This window comes from Chiloscyllium plagiosum, chromosome 7 (genome assembly GCF_004010195.1).
Source record: "Chiloscyllium plagiosum isolate BGI_BamShark_2017 chromosome 7, ASM401019v2, whole genome shotgun sequence".
Lineage (NCBI taxonomy): Eukaryota > Metazoa > Chordata > Chondrichthyes > Orectolobiformes > Hemiscylliidae > Chiloscyllium > Chiloscyllium plagiosum.
In genome coordinates, this window is record NC_057716.1 from 12,380,246 (window position 1) to 12,397,051 (window position 16,806).

The following is a 16,806-nucleotide window of genomic DNA, read 5'->3' on the forward strand; positions in this document are numbered from 1 at the left end:
TAGTTTTGATAACAAGATAGTCACCATAGCAAACTTGAGATATGTACTTTATTTGTTCAATAATATAGGCATTTTAGCACAGCCAGCATTTATGACATCTTAATTGCCCTTGAAATGGTAAGAATGTAGAAGTTGTTTTCAAATGGAATCATGGAAATAAATAAAGATGAGGAAGAGAAAGCTTGAAATGATGCATAAATTCCAACTGATATATATTCTACATTAAGTTTTGTTACAGATTAGGTGAACGCAGGTGGGACTAGATTGGGTCGGGATATCTGGTCGGCATGGACAGGTTGGACTGAAGGGTCTGTTTCCAAGCTGTACATCTCTATGGTTCTATAACAGTTTAAAACCCGAAATCAGTCTGGTTTAGGATCAGGTCTTTTGAATTTGCTTAGCAGCATTTTCTGCAAATTAATCATAAAGATTCATTTTGTTTGAAATATGAGAAAAAAAACTTGCTCTATTTAGAGATTCTGTTTGTTTGCAGTTAAAGGAAAATTAACAATGATAAGAAATCTTAGGAAAATAAACACGTTACTATAAAAGGACACTCATTCATGTCAGAAAATCCTGACCACTTTATGAACAATTAGTTGTAAATTATACAAGCTGAAAATGTGTTGCTGGAACAGCGCAGCAGGTCAGGCAGCATCCAGGGAACAGGAGAATCGACATTTCGGGCATAAGCCCTTCTTCAGGAATCCTCGATTCTCCTGTTCCCTGGATGCTGCCTGACCTGCTGCACTGTTCCAGCAACACATTTTCAGCTCTGAGCTCCAGCATCTGCAGACCTCACTTTCTCCTGTAAATTATACAAACTAATCCAAATTATACAAACACTCAGCTCCTGGCTTACACCAATCACAACAGGAGGATTTAACAGGAGTTTAGAAAATTATACTGAGTTGTTGGACCTTAAGGGTGACAATCCCATTACAGCAGCCTGCACTGTGATGTCAATTGTAGATACACACACATGTTGAACTTCTGACATTTAAAGTACAAAACTCCAGGATTTTTAAAAAAATTAGGTGCAATATTATTACAAATGCCTGAAAATAGTAACAGCAGCAGTAACTTTGTCACCCTAACTGAGGTAATCAGTGCACCACCTTTCCAAGTTTAAATCCCAGTGTCAATAATCTTAATATAAGAACCATCAGGCATTATTATGTTGACAGAATGAGATCAGAACTTAAGTCAGGGCAGGCAAACAGATCTTATTCAAGGTGTTATAAGAACAACAGGGAAGACAAGAGTGTGAGATGAAATTTTTAAATGAATCTGATGGTGTGTGGGTCCTTCATCATTCAGTATTGTCACTCAAGCACCATCCCCAGATGTAGGAGCCAAATATCTGAACGAGAATAATTTGTTGTCTGCTCCACCGCTTAACAACAGCTGAAAAGAACAAAGAGAAAGATTACTGGATCTACTCACCCTAAATATCTTGATGCAAGTTATATTTCTACCCTGCAAAATCTTCCCTGTGCAACTACCCAAATTGTGTCCCAGTAAGATATTCTTTCAATTAATGCAAGCAATTTTAGGTGCGAATACCCTTGGAATTACTGCTTCTTATCATTTATATAAATGATTTGGATGTGAATATAGGAGGAATGGTTTATAAGTTTCCAGCTGCCACAAAAATTGGTGGTGTAATGGACAACCAAGAAGGTGACCTTAGAGTACAAGGAGTAGCAGATGGAGTTTAATTTGGATAGGCAAACCAGGGCAAGACTTATGGTAAGGTCCTGGAAAGTATTCTGAACAAAGGGACCTTGGAGTGCAACCGCAGGTAGACAGCTTAGTGAAGGCAGCATGTAGTGTGCTTGCCTTTATTGGTCAGTGCACTGAGTATAGGGGTTGGAAGTCATGTTGCAGCTGCACAGGACAGTGGTCGGCCACTTTTGGAACTCTGCATTCAATTCTGGTCTCCCTGCTATAAGAAGGATATTATGAAACTTGGGGTGACCTGCCAGAAATTTATAAAATCATAAGGGGGAGAGATAGGATGAATAGCCGCTCATTTCCCCAGAGTCCAAAACTAGATGAATTTTCTTAAAATTACTTTCCAACGGGTTGGGTGTCACTACCAAGGTTGGCATTTATTGGCTATTTTGTCAACTGAAAGGTTTGCTGGGCCATTTCATAGAAACATACAAAGCCAAGCTCACTAAGGATGGTATGGTTCCTTCACTGGAGAGAGAAAAATATACTGCAGATGCTGGAATCCAAAGTAGACAGGCAGGAGGCTGAAAGACCACAGCAAGCCAGGCAGCATCAGGAGGTGGATAAGGTGACATTTCGGGTGTAACCCTTCTTTAGGGCTAGGAGGTGGTTGAGGGAGGAGGGGGGGAAGCTGCAGATAAAAGGGGGTGGTGAGGTGAGGATAGGTGAAGATAGACAGAGGATACAACCTGGTTGGTCAATGGGAGGAATGGATCCAGTTGGTGGCATGAAGCAGTGGGAGGGAGGTTATTTCAAACTGGAGAACTCAATGTTGAGTCCTCCGGGCTGTAGTGCATCCAGGTGGAAGATAAGGTGCTGTTCCTCCAATAGGTGCTGTGGTTTGTTTTGGCAATGGAGGCGGCCAAGGATAGTCATGTCGGTTAAGGCGGTAGTTGGGAGGTCCGGTTGGCCTCTGCGGACTCGGCCCCTAATTTTATGTACTTTCTCCCCAATTTAGAGAAGACCACATCAGAAGCACCTAATGCAGTAAACACCGTTGGAAGAGAGGCAGGTGAACCCGAGTCCCACCTGAAGGACTGCTTGTGGCCCTGGATGGAGGTGAGAGAGAGTGGTGTACTGGCAGGTTTTGCCAGACATTATCACACACCTCTTGAACCCAGGTCTCCTGGTTGCAGGAAAAGGTACCTGGGGTACGGTGGCAGGGATGGTGTGAACCAAGGACTGTCAGAGGGAACGGTCCTTGTGGAAGGCAGAGAGGGGTGGGGAGGGGAAGATGTTCTTGGTGGTGGGATCTATTTTGAGTTGGCAGAAGTGTTTGAGGATGATGCATTTGATGCGGAAACTGGTGGGGTGGCTGGTGAAGACAAGGGGACTCTGTCCTCATTGCAATGGGGGGGAATGGAGCTGGTGCAGTGGAGGGCTGTCTGGATGATAGAGGGAGGGACAGCGCGCTGCTCAAAATAGATGGACATCTGGGATACTCGTGAGTGGAATGTCTCCTCGTTGGAGCAGATGCAGAGGAAGTGGGAGAATGGGATGGAGTTTTTACAGGATACTGGGTGGGAGGAAGTATAGTCCAGGTAGTTATGGGAGTCTGTGGGTTTGTCGTACACGTCTGTCTGGAGACTGTCGCCGGAGGTGGAAGTCATGGGCGAAGTCTATGAACTGCTCCAGTTCAGCCCAGATGCAGGACGCTGCACCAATGCAGTCACCAATGTAACAACGGAAGTGTTGGGGTACAGTGCCTGTTTGTTCGATATAGCCGGGAGTTTTGAAGTCATCTCAGTTTAGGGCACGGATTCTGTGCTGGCTGTTTAAAAAAACATATATAACCAAGAGTTCCATCCCCTTGATTTGAAGGAAATATTATTGAGGAGGAGTAGGGTATTGGTGAAAGGGGACTGGATGGGTCTGTTGGCGAGGAAGAAGCAGAGGGCCTGGAGGCCATCTTTGTGGGATATGGATGTGTATAAAGACTGCACATCTATAGCGAAAAGAAAGCACTGTGGGTTGGGGAACTGGAAGTTGTTGAAAATATGGTAGGCATGATTGGTTCACAGGTGTAGGTGGGAAAAGATATCCAGATCCATAGAACTGAAGTATAATTACAGCACAGAAGGAAGCCATTAAGCCTATACTGTCTGTGCCAGCTGTCCCTTCTACCCCTACTTTCTTACTTCTGACCCACAGCCTGTTGCCAGTTACAGCACTTCATGTGCAGTTTGAGGTTCCCTTTAAATGAACTGAGGATTTCAAATCCAGATACACACATCCTTGAAGTTTCCTTATGTGTTATAAGCTGAATGGCTTCCTCCTGCTTCTAGATATTTTCTGATCAACTTATCCAGACATTATTGCACACGTCTTGAACCCAGGTCTCCTGGTTCAGAGTCTAGAACACTACCATATGATGAGCATTGTGAAAGTGAATAGCAGAGGTGGTTTCCACGAGTGGAATGAACTGCCAGAGGAAGAGATAGATGCAAGTATAGTTACAATGGTTAAAAGACATTTGGACAGGTACATGAATAGGGAAGATTTAGAGGTATATGGAGTAATTTAGGTTGGTAAACTTGGTTGGCATGGACAAGCAAGACCGATGGATCTGTTTCCATGCTGTATGACATCAGCTCTATCAAACAATTCTTCATCCACATCAATTTCAAAGCCGTCCTGAATCTCTCGAAGATTATAAACAGTTACTTGCAAATTATTTACCAATCTCACGCCCATATTTTTTCTTTAACACAGTAGTTAGGTTTCCATTCCACTTGAATACTAAAATGGCTTAAAAAAACACAAATAAATTGCTATAGTATTATGATTTTCAGACTAAGTGACTTATTGGAGAGAAATAATAAAGAATTGTGCACATTTTTGCACATCTGATGATCCCACAGTCATTCTTATGGTGACTGAGTGCATCAGCTAGGCAAGAAACCAAACCCATCTAAAACAAATATTTACTTTTATTCCCCGAAAACTGTCATCCTGTCAGTTTGACAGAATGCAACAATTTCCCTCTCATTGTGAAAACTTTCAAGCAAACAACAGAAAATATGGGTTTGTGACAATTGCTTTTAACACACATTATACAAATCACACTTCGAGAAATAGGGATAACTTACCAGCACATGCAAAATAGATTGAATTTTTATTCTCATATCTAGCACATTAAGGCAAGGTATTTTATTAAGTTAGGTTTTATACTGACCCCTGATTCCCTCTCACCAGCTGTACTGCACAATAAGTGAAGAAATAACATATTAACCAACTAGATGCTTACCCCATTCTCTGTCCAGTCTACACAGAGTACTCTGTCTTCATGGGCATTCAAATCATATAGTGGAGCCTTGCAACTAAAACAGAAAAGTTAGATGAAGCAATCTGTACATCTTAGTAACTAAGCAAACAGTAGGCCAAAGTGGGGATTCAAAACACTACCGATTTGACTCAGGTCAGCCTTCTTCCCTCATTTAAATTAGGTGACTATATCAAATTTGGTTTAAGTAAACCTGTCCCCAGCGTTTACTGAATCAGACGCTTTAATATTAATGGCTGCTAGAAGTGGTCTGCCGAGTATTCTCCCAAGAAGAAAGAATCTAAAGTGCATTGACTGCTGATTTGGAGTTTAGGAAAAATATCTTTTAACAGGAGGGATTTTTTTGGATATTTCTCCTCACTTTTTTATAATAAAAAGCATCAAGTTTTCAACTGTTACAGTTTGAATATTTCATTCTCTGGTCCCTAAAAGGCCTCAACTGTCCTCAAGATGTATGCTTCTAAATTTACATCTATCTTTTGCATTAGTTCACTTCTAACTCTCTAATGGTTCTCTCCTTCTCCAAACTTCTGCATCAGAGTTTTCTAAAAAGGAAGCCCTGACTAACGTCTCATTCTTGAAAATTCTGAACTAGTCCACATATTTGGTTTTGCACAGACCATTTGACTGGTCAATTCTTGCTTCAGCACATTAGCATGGCATCTTTAGAACAGGATGTAGGAACAAATAATCTAACTGTTCTATACTAAAGCTATTCATTAGTCTGGAAGGTTGCAACCGGGATAGAGCAAGGGAGGTTGAGTGCACAGTGGATTGATATGGACTGATGGCTGTCAGGAGCTTTTATGTGGGCACTAGGGACAAGGTCAGTTCAATAGCTGAACACATGCCGTCCAGGCCATACACATGAAGAATGGGGATGGAAATGCATCCAACTGGGAATAGCTAACTGGGCAAAAAACACTTTGGTAAATCGAGGCCATTCACTCATGTTCACTCAAGAAGCTTGTTGTAATCACTATAAAGGAATCAAGATGTATGATAATCAAGGCTAACTTCTGAAGACTTTTTTTTTCCTGCCACTGTAAAATAATCCTCACTTTTACAAAGCATATATAGTTTAACGTTGTTTTACTAGTGGAAGTAGTTAAAGAAATGACAGCATTTTGGTTTAGCAGTAATAACTTTTGAGATTTGAATCCACTTCCTGTGGATCCCTACCTGACCACATAGTTAATTCTCAAAATACCTTCGTACATCCCAGAGTTTGACCAATTTGTCGAAAGAGCCTGAAATCAACTGATTCTCATGTGTGGGCGACCATTTGACTGCAGTTACCCAGCCTGTGTGTGAAGTTAGGGAGAGCAGCACCAGAGATCCATCTGTAGAAATAAAGAGGAGAAAGTAAATAAGTTCCATTAAACCTTTCTGGTTTATTTTGCTCAAAACTCACAAAAAACACTTTCTGTATATTCTGTAGAAACTTAGTTGATATCTGTAGCTTGGAAAGAATAATTTGGATTGTCTGCTGACAATCCTGGGTTTATACCACAGCCTGTCTGATCTAGAAAGAGATTTCTTAATTAGGCTTTTGCTTTTGTTGTCAGTCTCTATATTCAGAGACACTATCAGAATCAGATCTTCTGCAACCAGACAAAAAAGAAACCTAAAGACAGCAGAGTTGTCCTTGACCAATATAATTTTTGTGATGCCATTAAACTCAGAAATGGTCGAGATATTGCAAAGTTTGAAATGTACAGCAGTCATAGTGGTTGGCAACAAATCCACATTCGGTGGTAAATGAAACAAAGAACTTCTCATTACAATTCTCTGGCAGGTCCCAGTAACTTGTTTGAGCAAACTTTGACCAAAGAATCAGTATGATTTATCAGAATCCCTGTTCCTAATTGCTATCTACTGGCCTCCATCAGTAAATAAAAACACATGGTCATCAGGTGTGACCATGATCAGAAGCAACAATGATACCTGTGATCATCAAATAATCTGTTACCATGCACATTCCAAATCCACACAAACAGTGACTCTGGCTACTTGAACATTGGCAGGCCAAGACAAAGCATAACAGGATTCGGAACCTTGCCTGTGTGAAATCAACTGTACATTGTGTACTTTCATCCTTGGAAGGGAGGAGAAAAAAGGAATGTAGTATTTATAGGGGACCGTATAGTCAGGGAATAGATACTGTTTCCTGCCTAGTACCACTGAAAGACATCTCCTCAGGGTTGGAAACGAGGTGTGCAATTAGAAATCAAAAACACAGTTAGAATCAAGAATGATGCTTTCCAGAGAGAGCTTGAAGATATAATGATGAAATGCATATCACTAATGGTAATCGTGTCTGGATTATTATCTGAATAATGTGTCAATTGGCACAACATCAAGCAGATCTGTGAAAGAAAGAGAGATTTTGAATGATGGGCCACTTTAGATTACTTTACATTAGATTACTTTACAGTGTGGAAACAGGCCCTTCGGCCCAACAAGTCCACACCGACCCGCCGAAGCGCAAACCACCCATACCCCTACATTTACCCCTTACCTAACACTACGGACAATTTAGCATGGCCAATTCACCTGACCTGCACATCTTTGGAACTGTGGGAGGAAACCGGAGCACCCGGAGGAAACCCACGCAGACACGGGGAGAATGTGCAAACTCCACACAGTCAGTCGCCTGAGGCGGGAACTGAACCCGGGTCTCTGGCGCTGTGAGGCAGCAGTGCTAACCACTGTGCCACCGTGCCGCCCACTTGCAGCAGAAGGACCTATTCCATTGGATGGCATCAACTTAAACCAGGCTGCAACAAGACATTAAACCAACAGGGATTCAGATGAAGGGAAATTTTAAAATCCTAAGTCAAGATAAAGGAACAGTGTAGTGCTCTGAATAAATATGTGAGTGGATAGTTTATTGGGCATCAGCAAGTTAAGTTTCATTCAGAGAATAACTACTTAAAAAAAAAAAATCAAAGACACTTTACATGAATGGACAAAGCGTCTGCAGTAAAACAGATGACCAGGTGGCACAAGGAGAATTAAATGATTTCTATTTAAGTACCATGACAGAAACAAATATTCTAGGATGCACTATATTTTAGGAAGACAAAAAGGATCCAGATGATTTCTAAGAGTCAGAAAATACTGTTGGGGTTAGTTTACAGGTCCATAACTGTAGTTACATAGATGGACAAAGCATTAAACAAGTAGTTAGTGGAGCTTGTAATAAAGACAATGTAATAATCCTGGGTAACATTGATCTTCAATTTGGGACAAACAAATTGGTAAGGTTAGTCTGGAAGATGAGTTTGTAGAAGCTTTTCATAGGAATTATGAAAACAGGTACACTGTAGAACGAACTAGGGTGAAAGCGATTTTAGATACAGTATAGTGTAATGAGGCAGAAGTGACAGTATAATCACACTGGGAAAATTTGAAAGCGACATTGACCAATCAGAATCAAGAATCTTAAGTTACTTACTTAAAGCCAATTACGCAGGTTTGAGGGGAGAATTGGCTAAAAAACGTATGGCAACAAATTAACAGTGGAAAATATTAAAAGTTTTCAACAAAATGTAGTCCAATAAGCACTCTCGAATTTATTAGAGTCTAAGTTTTACAGCACAAAAAGAGCCCCCTCAGCCATCAAATTTCCATCTCTTCTAATTCATTTTCCAGCACTTGGCCTGGAGTCTTGTATGCAACTTTTCAAGCATTCATCTCATTAGTTCTTCAACATCTTGAGAGTCCCTGCTTATATTACCTCTTTAGGCAGTGAGTTATAGGTACCCAAAACCCTCCAGGTGGAGAATCAAACAACACAGAAACAAGACACTTTGGTCCAACTGATCCATGCTGACTATAATCCAAAATTAAACTACACCCCCTGCCTGCGCCTGACCCACATCCCTCTAAACATTTCTGCAGTTACCTAAATGTCTTTAAATGTTGTAACTGTACCTGCATCTGTCACTTCCTGTGGAAGCTCATTCCACACATGAACTTGGTAAAAAAAAAAGTTCCTCTCACCATAAAACCATGCCCCCCGTCTTGAAATCTGACCCATGCCATTCACCCTAGCCATACCCCTCATGATTTTTATAAGGTCATCTCTCAACCTCCTGTGTTCCAGTGAAAAAGGTCTGAGCCTCTCCTTATAACTCAAACCCTCCATTCCCAGCAACATCCTGGTAAATCTCTTCTGAATCTGTTCCTATAACAGGGAGACCAGAACTGGACACAGTACTCCTGAAGAGGCCTCACCAATGTCCCATACAACCTCAACATAATACCCCAACTCAAAACGCCAAGCAAAATGCCTTAACAAACCTATCCAAAGTTGAAATGAGTTTTCCTCAAATGTCCTCGAATCCTCCTGCTCCTTACCTTAAAACTGTGCCCTCTGGTTATTGACCCTAATACTCTGAGTAAAGGGGAAACAACAGATCCAGTATATCAAGCTTTCCAAAACAGTCAATAAGGTGCATACAAAAGGTTAATAGGCAAGAAAATTCCCGACTCAGGCGAATGACTGTGTGGACAGTCAGTCCACATTTTCCCCCTGTCTGCGTGGGTTTCCTCCGGGTGCTCCGGTTTCCTCCCACAGTCCAAAGATGTGCAGGTTAGGTGAATTGGCCATGCTAAATTGCCCGTAGTGTTAGGTGAAGGGGTAAATGTAGGGGAATGGTGGGTTGTGCTTCAGCGGGTTGGTGTGGACTTGTTGGGCCGAAGGGCCTGTTTCCACACTGTAAGTAATCTAATCTAAAAGAGTTCATGAGTGCGGATAAGCATGGATAGGTGATTGTTTTAATGGACAAAAAAGGAAACAGTATGCATAAACAATCAATTTTCAAGTCGGCAGACTGTGACTAATGGAACATCAAAAGGATCAGTGCTGGGGCCTCATATACGTACAACGGATATTAACGACTCAGATGAATGCTGATGAAACAGAGGAAGTGAGAGTTAGAATAGAATGCGGAAAAATTAATTTGTCCACATTGGCCAAAAGAATAGAAAAGCACAAGCTTTTTATTTTAAAAAGATGTGCAACTTGTAAATGGTGATATTCAGGAAGACTCCGTATGCTTGTAAAAGGGCCACAAAAGTTAGCATGCAAATTTGGCCTTTGTTGCAAGGAGATTAGAGTATACAGAAGCACATCTGGAATATTCTTTGCAGTCTCCATTCTCAAAGAAATGATATACTGGCATTGGAGGGTGTACTACAGAAATCAATCCTAAAATTGCGTTATATCTACACACAACGCCACAACTTAACACACTCAATTACACTTTTCACCTTACACAAGGAACACACAACAGTCATGATCTTGTAGGAAAATGCACAAAATATTTTGAAATTACCTTTTGAACGTGGATCCCACAGCCTGATGTGCCTGTCAGTGCTACCTGATGCGAGCCTTTTGCACAATGGGGAATAAGAGATGCAATTAAACACCTTGTTCCCATTCTTTGGCGGAGATGGTGAGAAAAAAAAGACAGTTAGGAATTTAAAAATACAAACCTGGTTTCAGAAAGCACAGAAACAATTCAAGTCACATCAAGGAAACATTTAGCTTCAAATATAAAATGTAATGAGACTGCTGTATAAATATACTTTTTAATCAATATGTTCAGAGAAATTATCTAGACCGGGTGCGACTTGTAGGTGGGTCTCCTAGTTCAGGAATAGGAGCATTACTGCTGCACCACAGACCCACACAAGTGTGTTTTAACTTTGATTTTTTTGATTGTTCTTTTTCAGTGTTATTACACACCTATAGAGTAGATGAGAGATGGGACACAGGTCTCCTGGCTCTGAGGCAGTGAGACTGTATTATGACAAATGAGATAATCTAAAACAGCTTTTGAAAAATTTTTTTTAAAAAGCACAGAACAAAGAGGATACATGTGAAATACCTGCCCAAAACATTAGAAGTTAAGCTATAAACATTCTAGATACTGACTTAAAATACAAAAAAAGAGTGGTGTTACAAAGAGTCAATACCATGCATTATTTAGAACAAAACTTTTTGGTACAAAAAAAATTCACAGCAACACACATTGTCACAATTCACAACAAAAGAATGGCTCTTTGGATAACAGTATAGGCAAACTTCAAATAACAAGCAAAAACAGAAAGTGGAATCCTTTTTATCTGGATAGGGCGGAAATATATAACACACAATCCATCCACAGATTTTAATGTACAAGACCAGCAGCTGCAGCCCATCCAACCCACTTATCTAAGTCCCTCACACACTTAGTTGTGGGAATAATGAGAGTGTTTATTCCAGGGATATTTCGTGAAAATTTGATTCTAAATGTAAGCTGCCATGCAACACTACCAACTCACCAAGGTACATTTCTGGGCTCCAGTTTCAGCATCCCAAATCTTAAGGGTATGATCCCAGGATGCACTACAGAGTTCCTCTGTATCAGACCACAAGACTGAGGAAACCGCTTCATTATGACCAGACAGTGTCATTATAGGGGTCTGTGGGAAAGGATATCAAAGTTAACAGTGGTTACTCCTGATGATATCACTGGGAAACAAGTTCCACTTAAATGATCAAGTATTGAATTTTTACAAAAATGCAAACAAAAACACAAACTTCAAAAAGGATACTGCCCCATGTTCTAAGGAAATCTAAAAGGTCACTCCAGCTTGGGTCATGTTCCTAACAGTTCATTTCAATCGGAAGTGAGCTTAAAGTGCCAATTCTGCCTTTTCTCATTTACCTCAAAATAAAGTTACCAGCTGATACATCTAGTAATTACTTTAAGTCAACACAGCTTCTGCTCTCCTGCTTTATATATAAAATCGATAGCATGCATGCATACTGGATGCAAGAAAGCTTGTTGATAGTAAACCAAAGATGATGACCATCTTCAGTGTAAGATGAGCAAGAAATCTCCACTTTAAAAACGTGATTAAGTATTTACTGTCAAAAAGGACACGGAAGATACAGAATTTAGGGAAATAAATGGTGACATCTTGAAAAATGTCCATATTACCGTGGAGGAAGTGCTGGATGTGTGGAAACGCATGAAAGTGGATAAATCCCCTTGACCTGATCAGATGTACCCTAGAATACTGTGGGAAATTAGAGAAGTGATTGCTGGGCCTCTTACTGAGATATTTGTATCATCAATAGTCACAAGTGAGGTGCTGGAAGACTGGAGGCTGTCTAACCTGGTGCCACTGTTTAAGAAAGGTGGTAAGGACAAACCAGGGAACTACAGACCGGTGAGCCTGACGTCAGTGTTGGGCAAGTTGTTGGAGGGAATTCTGAGGGGACAAGATGTACATGTATTTGGAAAGACAAGGACTGATTAGGGACAGTCAACATGGCTTTGTGCGTGGGAAATCATGTCTCAAATTTGATTGAGTTTTTTGAAGTAACAAAGAGGATTGATGAGGGCAGAGCGCTAGATGTGATCTATATGGACTTCAGTAAGGCGTTCGACAAAGTTCCCCATGGGAGACTGGTAAGCAAGGTTAGATCTCATGGAATACAGGGAGAACTCGCCACTTGGATACAGAACTGGCTCAAAGGTAGAAGACAGAGAGTGGTGGTGGAGGGTTGTTTTTCAGACTGGAGGCCTGTGATCAGTGGAGTGCCACAAGGATCGATGCTGGGTTCACTAATTTTTTTCATTTATACAAATGATTTGGATGTGAGCATAAGAGACATAGTTAGCAAGTTTGCAGATGACACCAAAATTGGAGGTGTAGTGGACAGCAAAGAAGGTTACCTCAGATTACAACGGGATCTTGATCAGATGGACCAATGAAGAGTGGCAGATAGAGTTTAATTTAGACAAATGTGAGGTGCTGCATTTTTGGAAAGCAAATCTTAGCAGGATTTATACACTTAACGGTAAGGTCCTAGGGAGTGTTGCTGAACAAAGAGACCTTGGAGTGCAGGTTCATAGCTCCTTGAAAGTGGAATCGCAGGTGGATAGGATAGTGAAGGCGGTATTTGGTGTGCTTTCCTCTATTGGTCAGAGTATTGCATACAAGAGTTGGGAGGTCATGTTGCGGCTGTACAGGACATTAGTTAGGCCACTGTTGGAATACTGCATGCAATTCTTGTCTCTTTTCTATTAGAAAGATGTTGTGAAACTTGAAAGGGTTCAGAAAAGATTTACAAGGATGTTGCCAGGGTTGGAGGATTTGAGCAAGAGGGAGAGGTTGAATCGGCTGGGGCTGTTTTCCCTGGAGAGTCAGAGGCTGAGGGATTGACCATATGGAGGTTTATAAAATTATGAGTGACATGGATAGGATAAATAGACAAAGTCTTTTCCCTGGGGTGGGGGAGCCCAGAACTAGAGTGCATAGGTTTAGGGTGAGAGGGGAAAGATATAAAAGAGACCTAAGGGACAACCATTTCACGCAAAGGGTGGTACGTGTATGGAATGAGCTGCCAGAGGAAGTGGTGGAGACTGGTACAATTGCAACATTTAAAAGGCATTTGGATGGGTATATGAACAGGAAGGGTTTGGAGGGATATGGGCCGGATGCTGGCAGGTGGGACTAGATTGGGTTAGGATATCTGGACGAGTTGGACCGAAGGGTCTGTTTCCATGCTGTACATCTCTATGATTCTATGACTATAAGATTAAAATTAGAAGTGTCAATGAATTAGAAAAAACATTGTTTCTTAATACATCAAGATGAAATGACAAGGAAGTATAAAATTAAACAAAATCTCGAAGACTTGTGTTTAAACTTAGTGCTTATCAGCATAATAAAAAGTGAGGAATTTCACACCATGATTAAAATTAGGACAAAGACTGAAGTTGGCAGGTTAAAAATCACCAACTTAATCTACTTCAATACTGGCTTTTAGTCACCTGGAACAACATGAAAACGATTTTTTTGGGGTGGAAGTGTCACTATCTTCTGCAGATGTAACAATACCATATGTAGTTCCAAAGTTGTCCAACTTGACCTCTGCTACATTACATGATGAGAGCCAAGAAAATTAAAACTCAACCAAATCCTTAAAAATAATTAGCGATTCCATATACACATTTAAAAATCATAAAATCCCTAGTGTGGAAGCTGGCCATTTGGCCCATCAAGTGCACGCTGACTCTTCCAACCCCTGAGCATCCCAACCTGACCCTATCCCTGTAATCCTGCATTCCCCATGGCTAATCCACATTATCTGCACATCATTGGACTGTGGGAAGAAACCCACACAGATGTGGGTACAACGTGCAAACTCCACACAGACAGTTGCCAAAGGTGGAGTCAAACCCTGGCACTGTGAGGCAGCAGTGCTAGCCACTGTGCTGCCCACTCTATTGAATCAACCCTCAATATGCATTCACCAGCAGGCTTGACGCATCAAAAGGCCTCCTTCTGTGTTGTAACAATTCAGATTCTGTCCTCCAATTTAGGAGGCTGGAGGCAGTCATCATGCAAACACTCCACTCTTGCACAACCTCCTGATTTACACTCTCATACTTTATCCTATCGCTTTAACAAACTCAAATGGTCTGGCCAGCTCTGTCATAATTGAAGTAAAAGTAAACCGGTCTGATGGACAATCCGTGGTCAAACTCTGTCTTCAGAGTTCTTTTACACAAAGGTTCCTTGCAAATAAGTTTTCTCAGCTTCCCCCTCTGCAATTCCCCACCTCTGCTTTCATCGCTTAATTTCCTTCCTACTGGTACAACTTCCAGGTAAACTGTCATTACATGATGAGAGCCAAGAAAATTAAAACTCAACCAAATCCTTAAAACTAATTAGCGATTCCATGTACATATTTAAAAAGATTAGAATTTTTCCCAACTGCATTACTTTTCAATCAACGATTACAGTTCATGCTATATAACCATTGAGCTGATTAACCTATGGAACTTAAGAAGTCACGCTCTGTACAAATGGGACAGAAAATGCAACCCATTTGCTAGTGATTTCCAAATTTTAACCCTTTCATAATGAACATAAACCATTCGTTATACCATACAATTTGAAAATGTCGGAATTACTGTGAAAAATACAAGAAAATCCACTGCCGATTGTGACAATATAAGCCTTTCAACTGCTGTGGAAACCTTGTCCAATATCTGCCAATTTCTCTTAGCAACATGGCTAAAACAAGGAACTCCAAATACAAGACCTTACTGGAATGTTTCACCTTCCGTGTCAGACTAAATAATACTTTTAAATCCTAGATAATTTCCTTTTCCTTTCCTTCCCCATTCGAGAAGTTATAATAAGAACATAGCTGCTTACTCTTGTTAATCCTAGTTGTTCAGTCTTCTGTTTCTTTCTTGGCCTGGATTCAGACTCGTCCATCATTTCTTCATCCTCATTGGGAACTAATAAAATATAAAGGTAGTTCAAAACCCTAGGTAGCTGAGAAAACAAAGGATAGCACAGTCCAGTGGCAGAATAGTAACTTAAATGTGCAACTCTTCCTCATGGTAAACTCTTAGCCTTAGGTGCTAAAGCAAATTAAAATAACAGAGACCATATGAAAAAAATCACCATGGGCTTTAGGATCACAAGTCTGAGTGACACAGGCAATGATACACAAACACATCCTTCATTAATTACCACAGGGTCCCTCAAGGTGGAAGGTAGGAAACAAAATTAGAAATAATGATGCTAATTTATGAGATGTGCCTATCATGATGTTAGTAAACTCATTGTAGATTTTATGAAACTGCATCTCAACATTATGGCAACATGCAAGTGGTAAATCTACATGCTGCCAGAACATCTTGAGTCTAACGAATCAGATGGATGCAATTGTATTGAAATTGCACAACTGTCTGGCACTTAAGGTGCCTAAAATTAATTATGGAGACAAATAATGAGATTATAAATATAAATTCCACAAGAAAAAACAAAAACATTGAAGCAAACCTGACATTTGACCCTGGCTAATAATGGAAGCTGAGAGTTTTAAGATAAACCGTTGATGACAATTTGGAACTTGCAAGTAATCAAGGGTGAATGAACAAAATAAAATAAATGGCAGTTCAGAAGCTCGATTTTGGATATAAGATTTTGCGACAATATTTTACATTACCTGCTGACCATATCTTTATCATCTTGTCCCATGAACCACTGCAAAACTAAGCAGAAAATATGTTGGTTATACATGTAGATTTTCAAAATATCTACGTTTTCAAAATAAACATGACAAGTTTAAACATTTTCAGGAGACCATTCAGCCCATAAGGAGTGTTTTTTTTCCAAAAGAACAGTGTACGAAGAAATTTTCCATATCTTCTTTATCTCTTTTGCCAATTATTTTAAATCTACAATCTTTGGTGACCAACTAATTTCTCAGAGGAAATAGTTCCTCTATCAAAAACCCTTGTAATACAAATATCTCTTTCAAATTTCCTCTCAAGTTTCTCTACTCCAAAGAAATAATCCCAGCTTCTTCAACTCTCCAGATAACTGAATTCCTTGATCTTTGGTTATCATTGCAATAAGCCTTCATTCCATTCTCTCCAAGGTTCTGAACATCAACTCACTGAATGTTTCAGGGAACATCTCTGGGACATATGCATCCAACAATCCCACCGCCCTGTGCCTGACCACTTCAAGTCCACCAAGGACATCCAAGTCCTGGGCTGCCTCCCCCGCCAAATCAAAAGCACCCGACGACTGGAGAAAGAACGCTTTGGGAACATCCAACCACACTGCATCAACGCCGATTTCACTAGTTCCCAAATTTCCCCTCCCTCCACCGCATCCCAGATACAATCCTCCAACTTGGCACTGCCCTCTTGAACTGGCCAACCTGTCCATCTTCCTTCCCACCTATCCGC

At 40.6% G+C, this 16,806-nt stretch overlaps 1 protein-coding gene across 1 annotated transcript in view; it reads right to left on the reverse strand.

Moving 5' to 3' along the window:
• Positions 1–756: 756 nt before the first annotated feature.
• Positions 757–16,806, reverse strand: part of wdr12 (WD repeat domain 12) — a 32,682-nt gene continuing 16,632 nt past the window's right edge. Inside the window, exons 7-13 of the mRNA XM_043693058.1 lie at positions 16,056–16,101; positions 15,254–15,339; positions 11,357–11,497; positions 10,366–10,471; positions 6,231–6,363; positions 4,985–5,057; positions 757–1,407 (exon numbers count right to left, since the gene is read on the reverse strand). Coding sequence (XP_043548993.1) covers positions 1,330–1,407; positions 4,985–5,057; positions 6,231–6,363; positions 10,366–10,471; positions 11,357–11,497; positions 15,254–15,339; positions 16,056–16,101 — 663 coding nt within the window. The 3' untranslated portion in view covers positions 757–1,329. The remainder of the gene's footprint in view (positions 1,408–4,984; positions 5,058–6,230; positions 6,364–10,365; positions 10,472–11,356; positions 11,498–15,253; positions 15,340–16,055; positions 16,102–16,806) is intronic.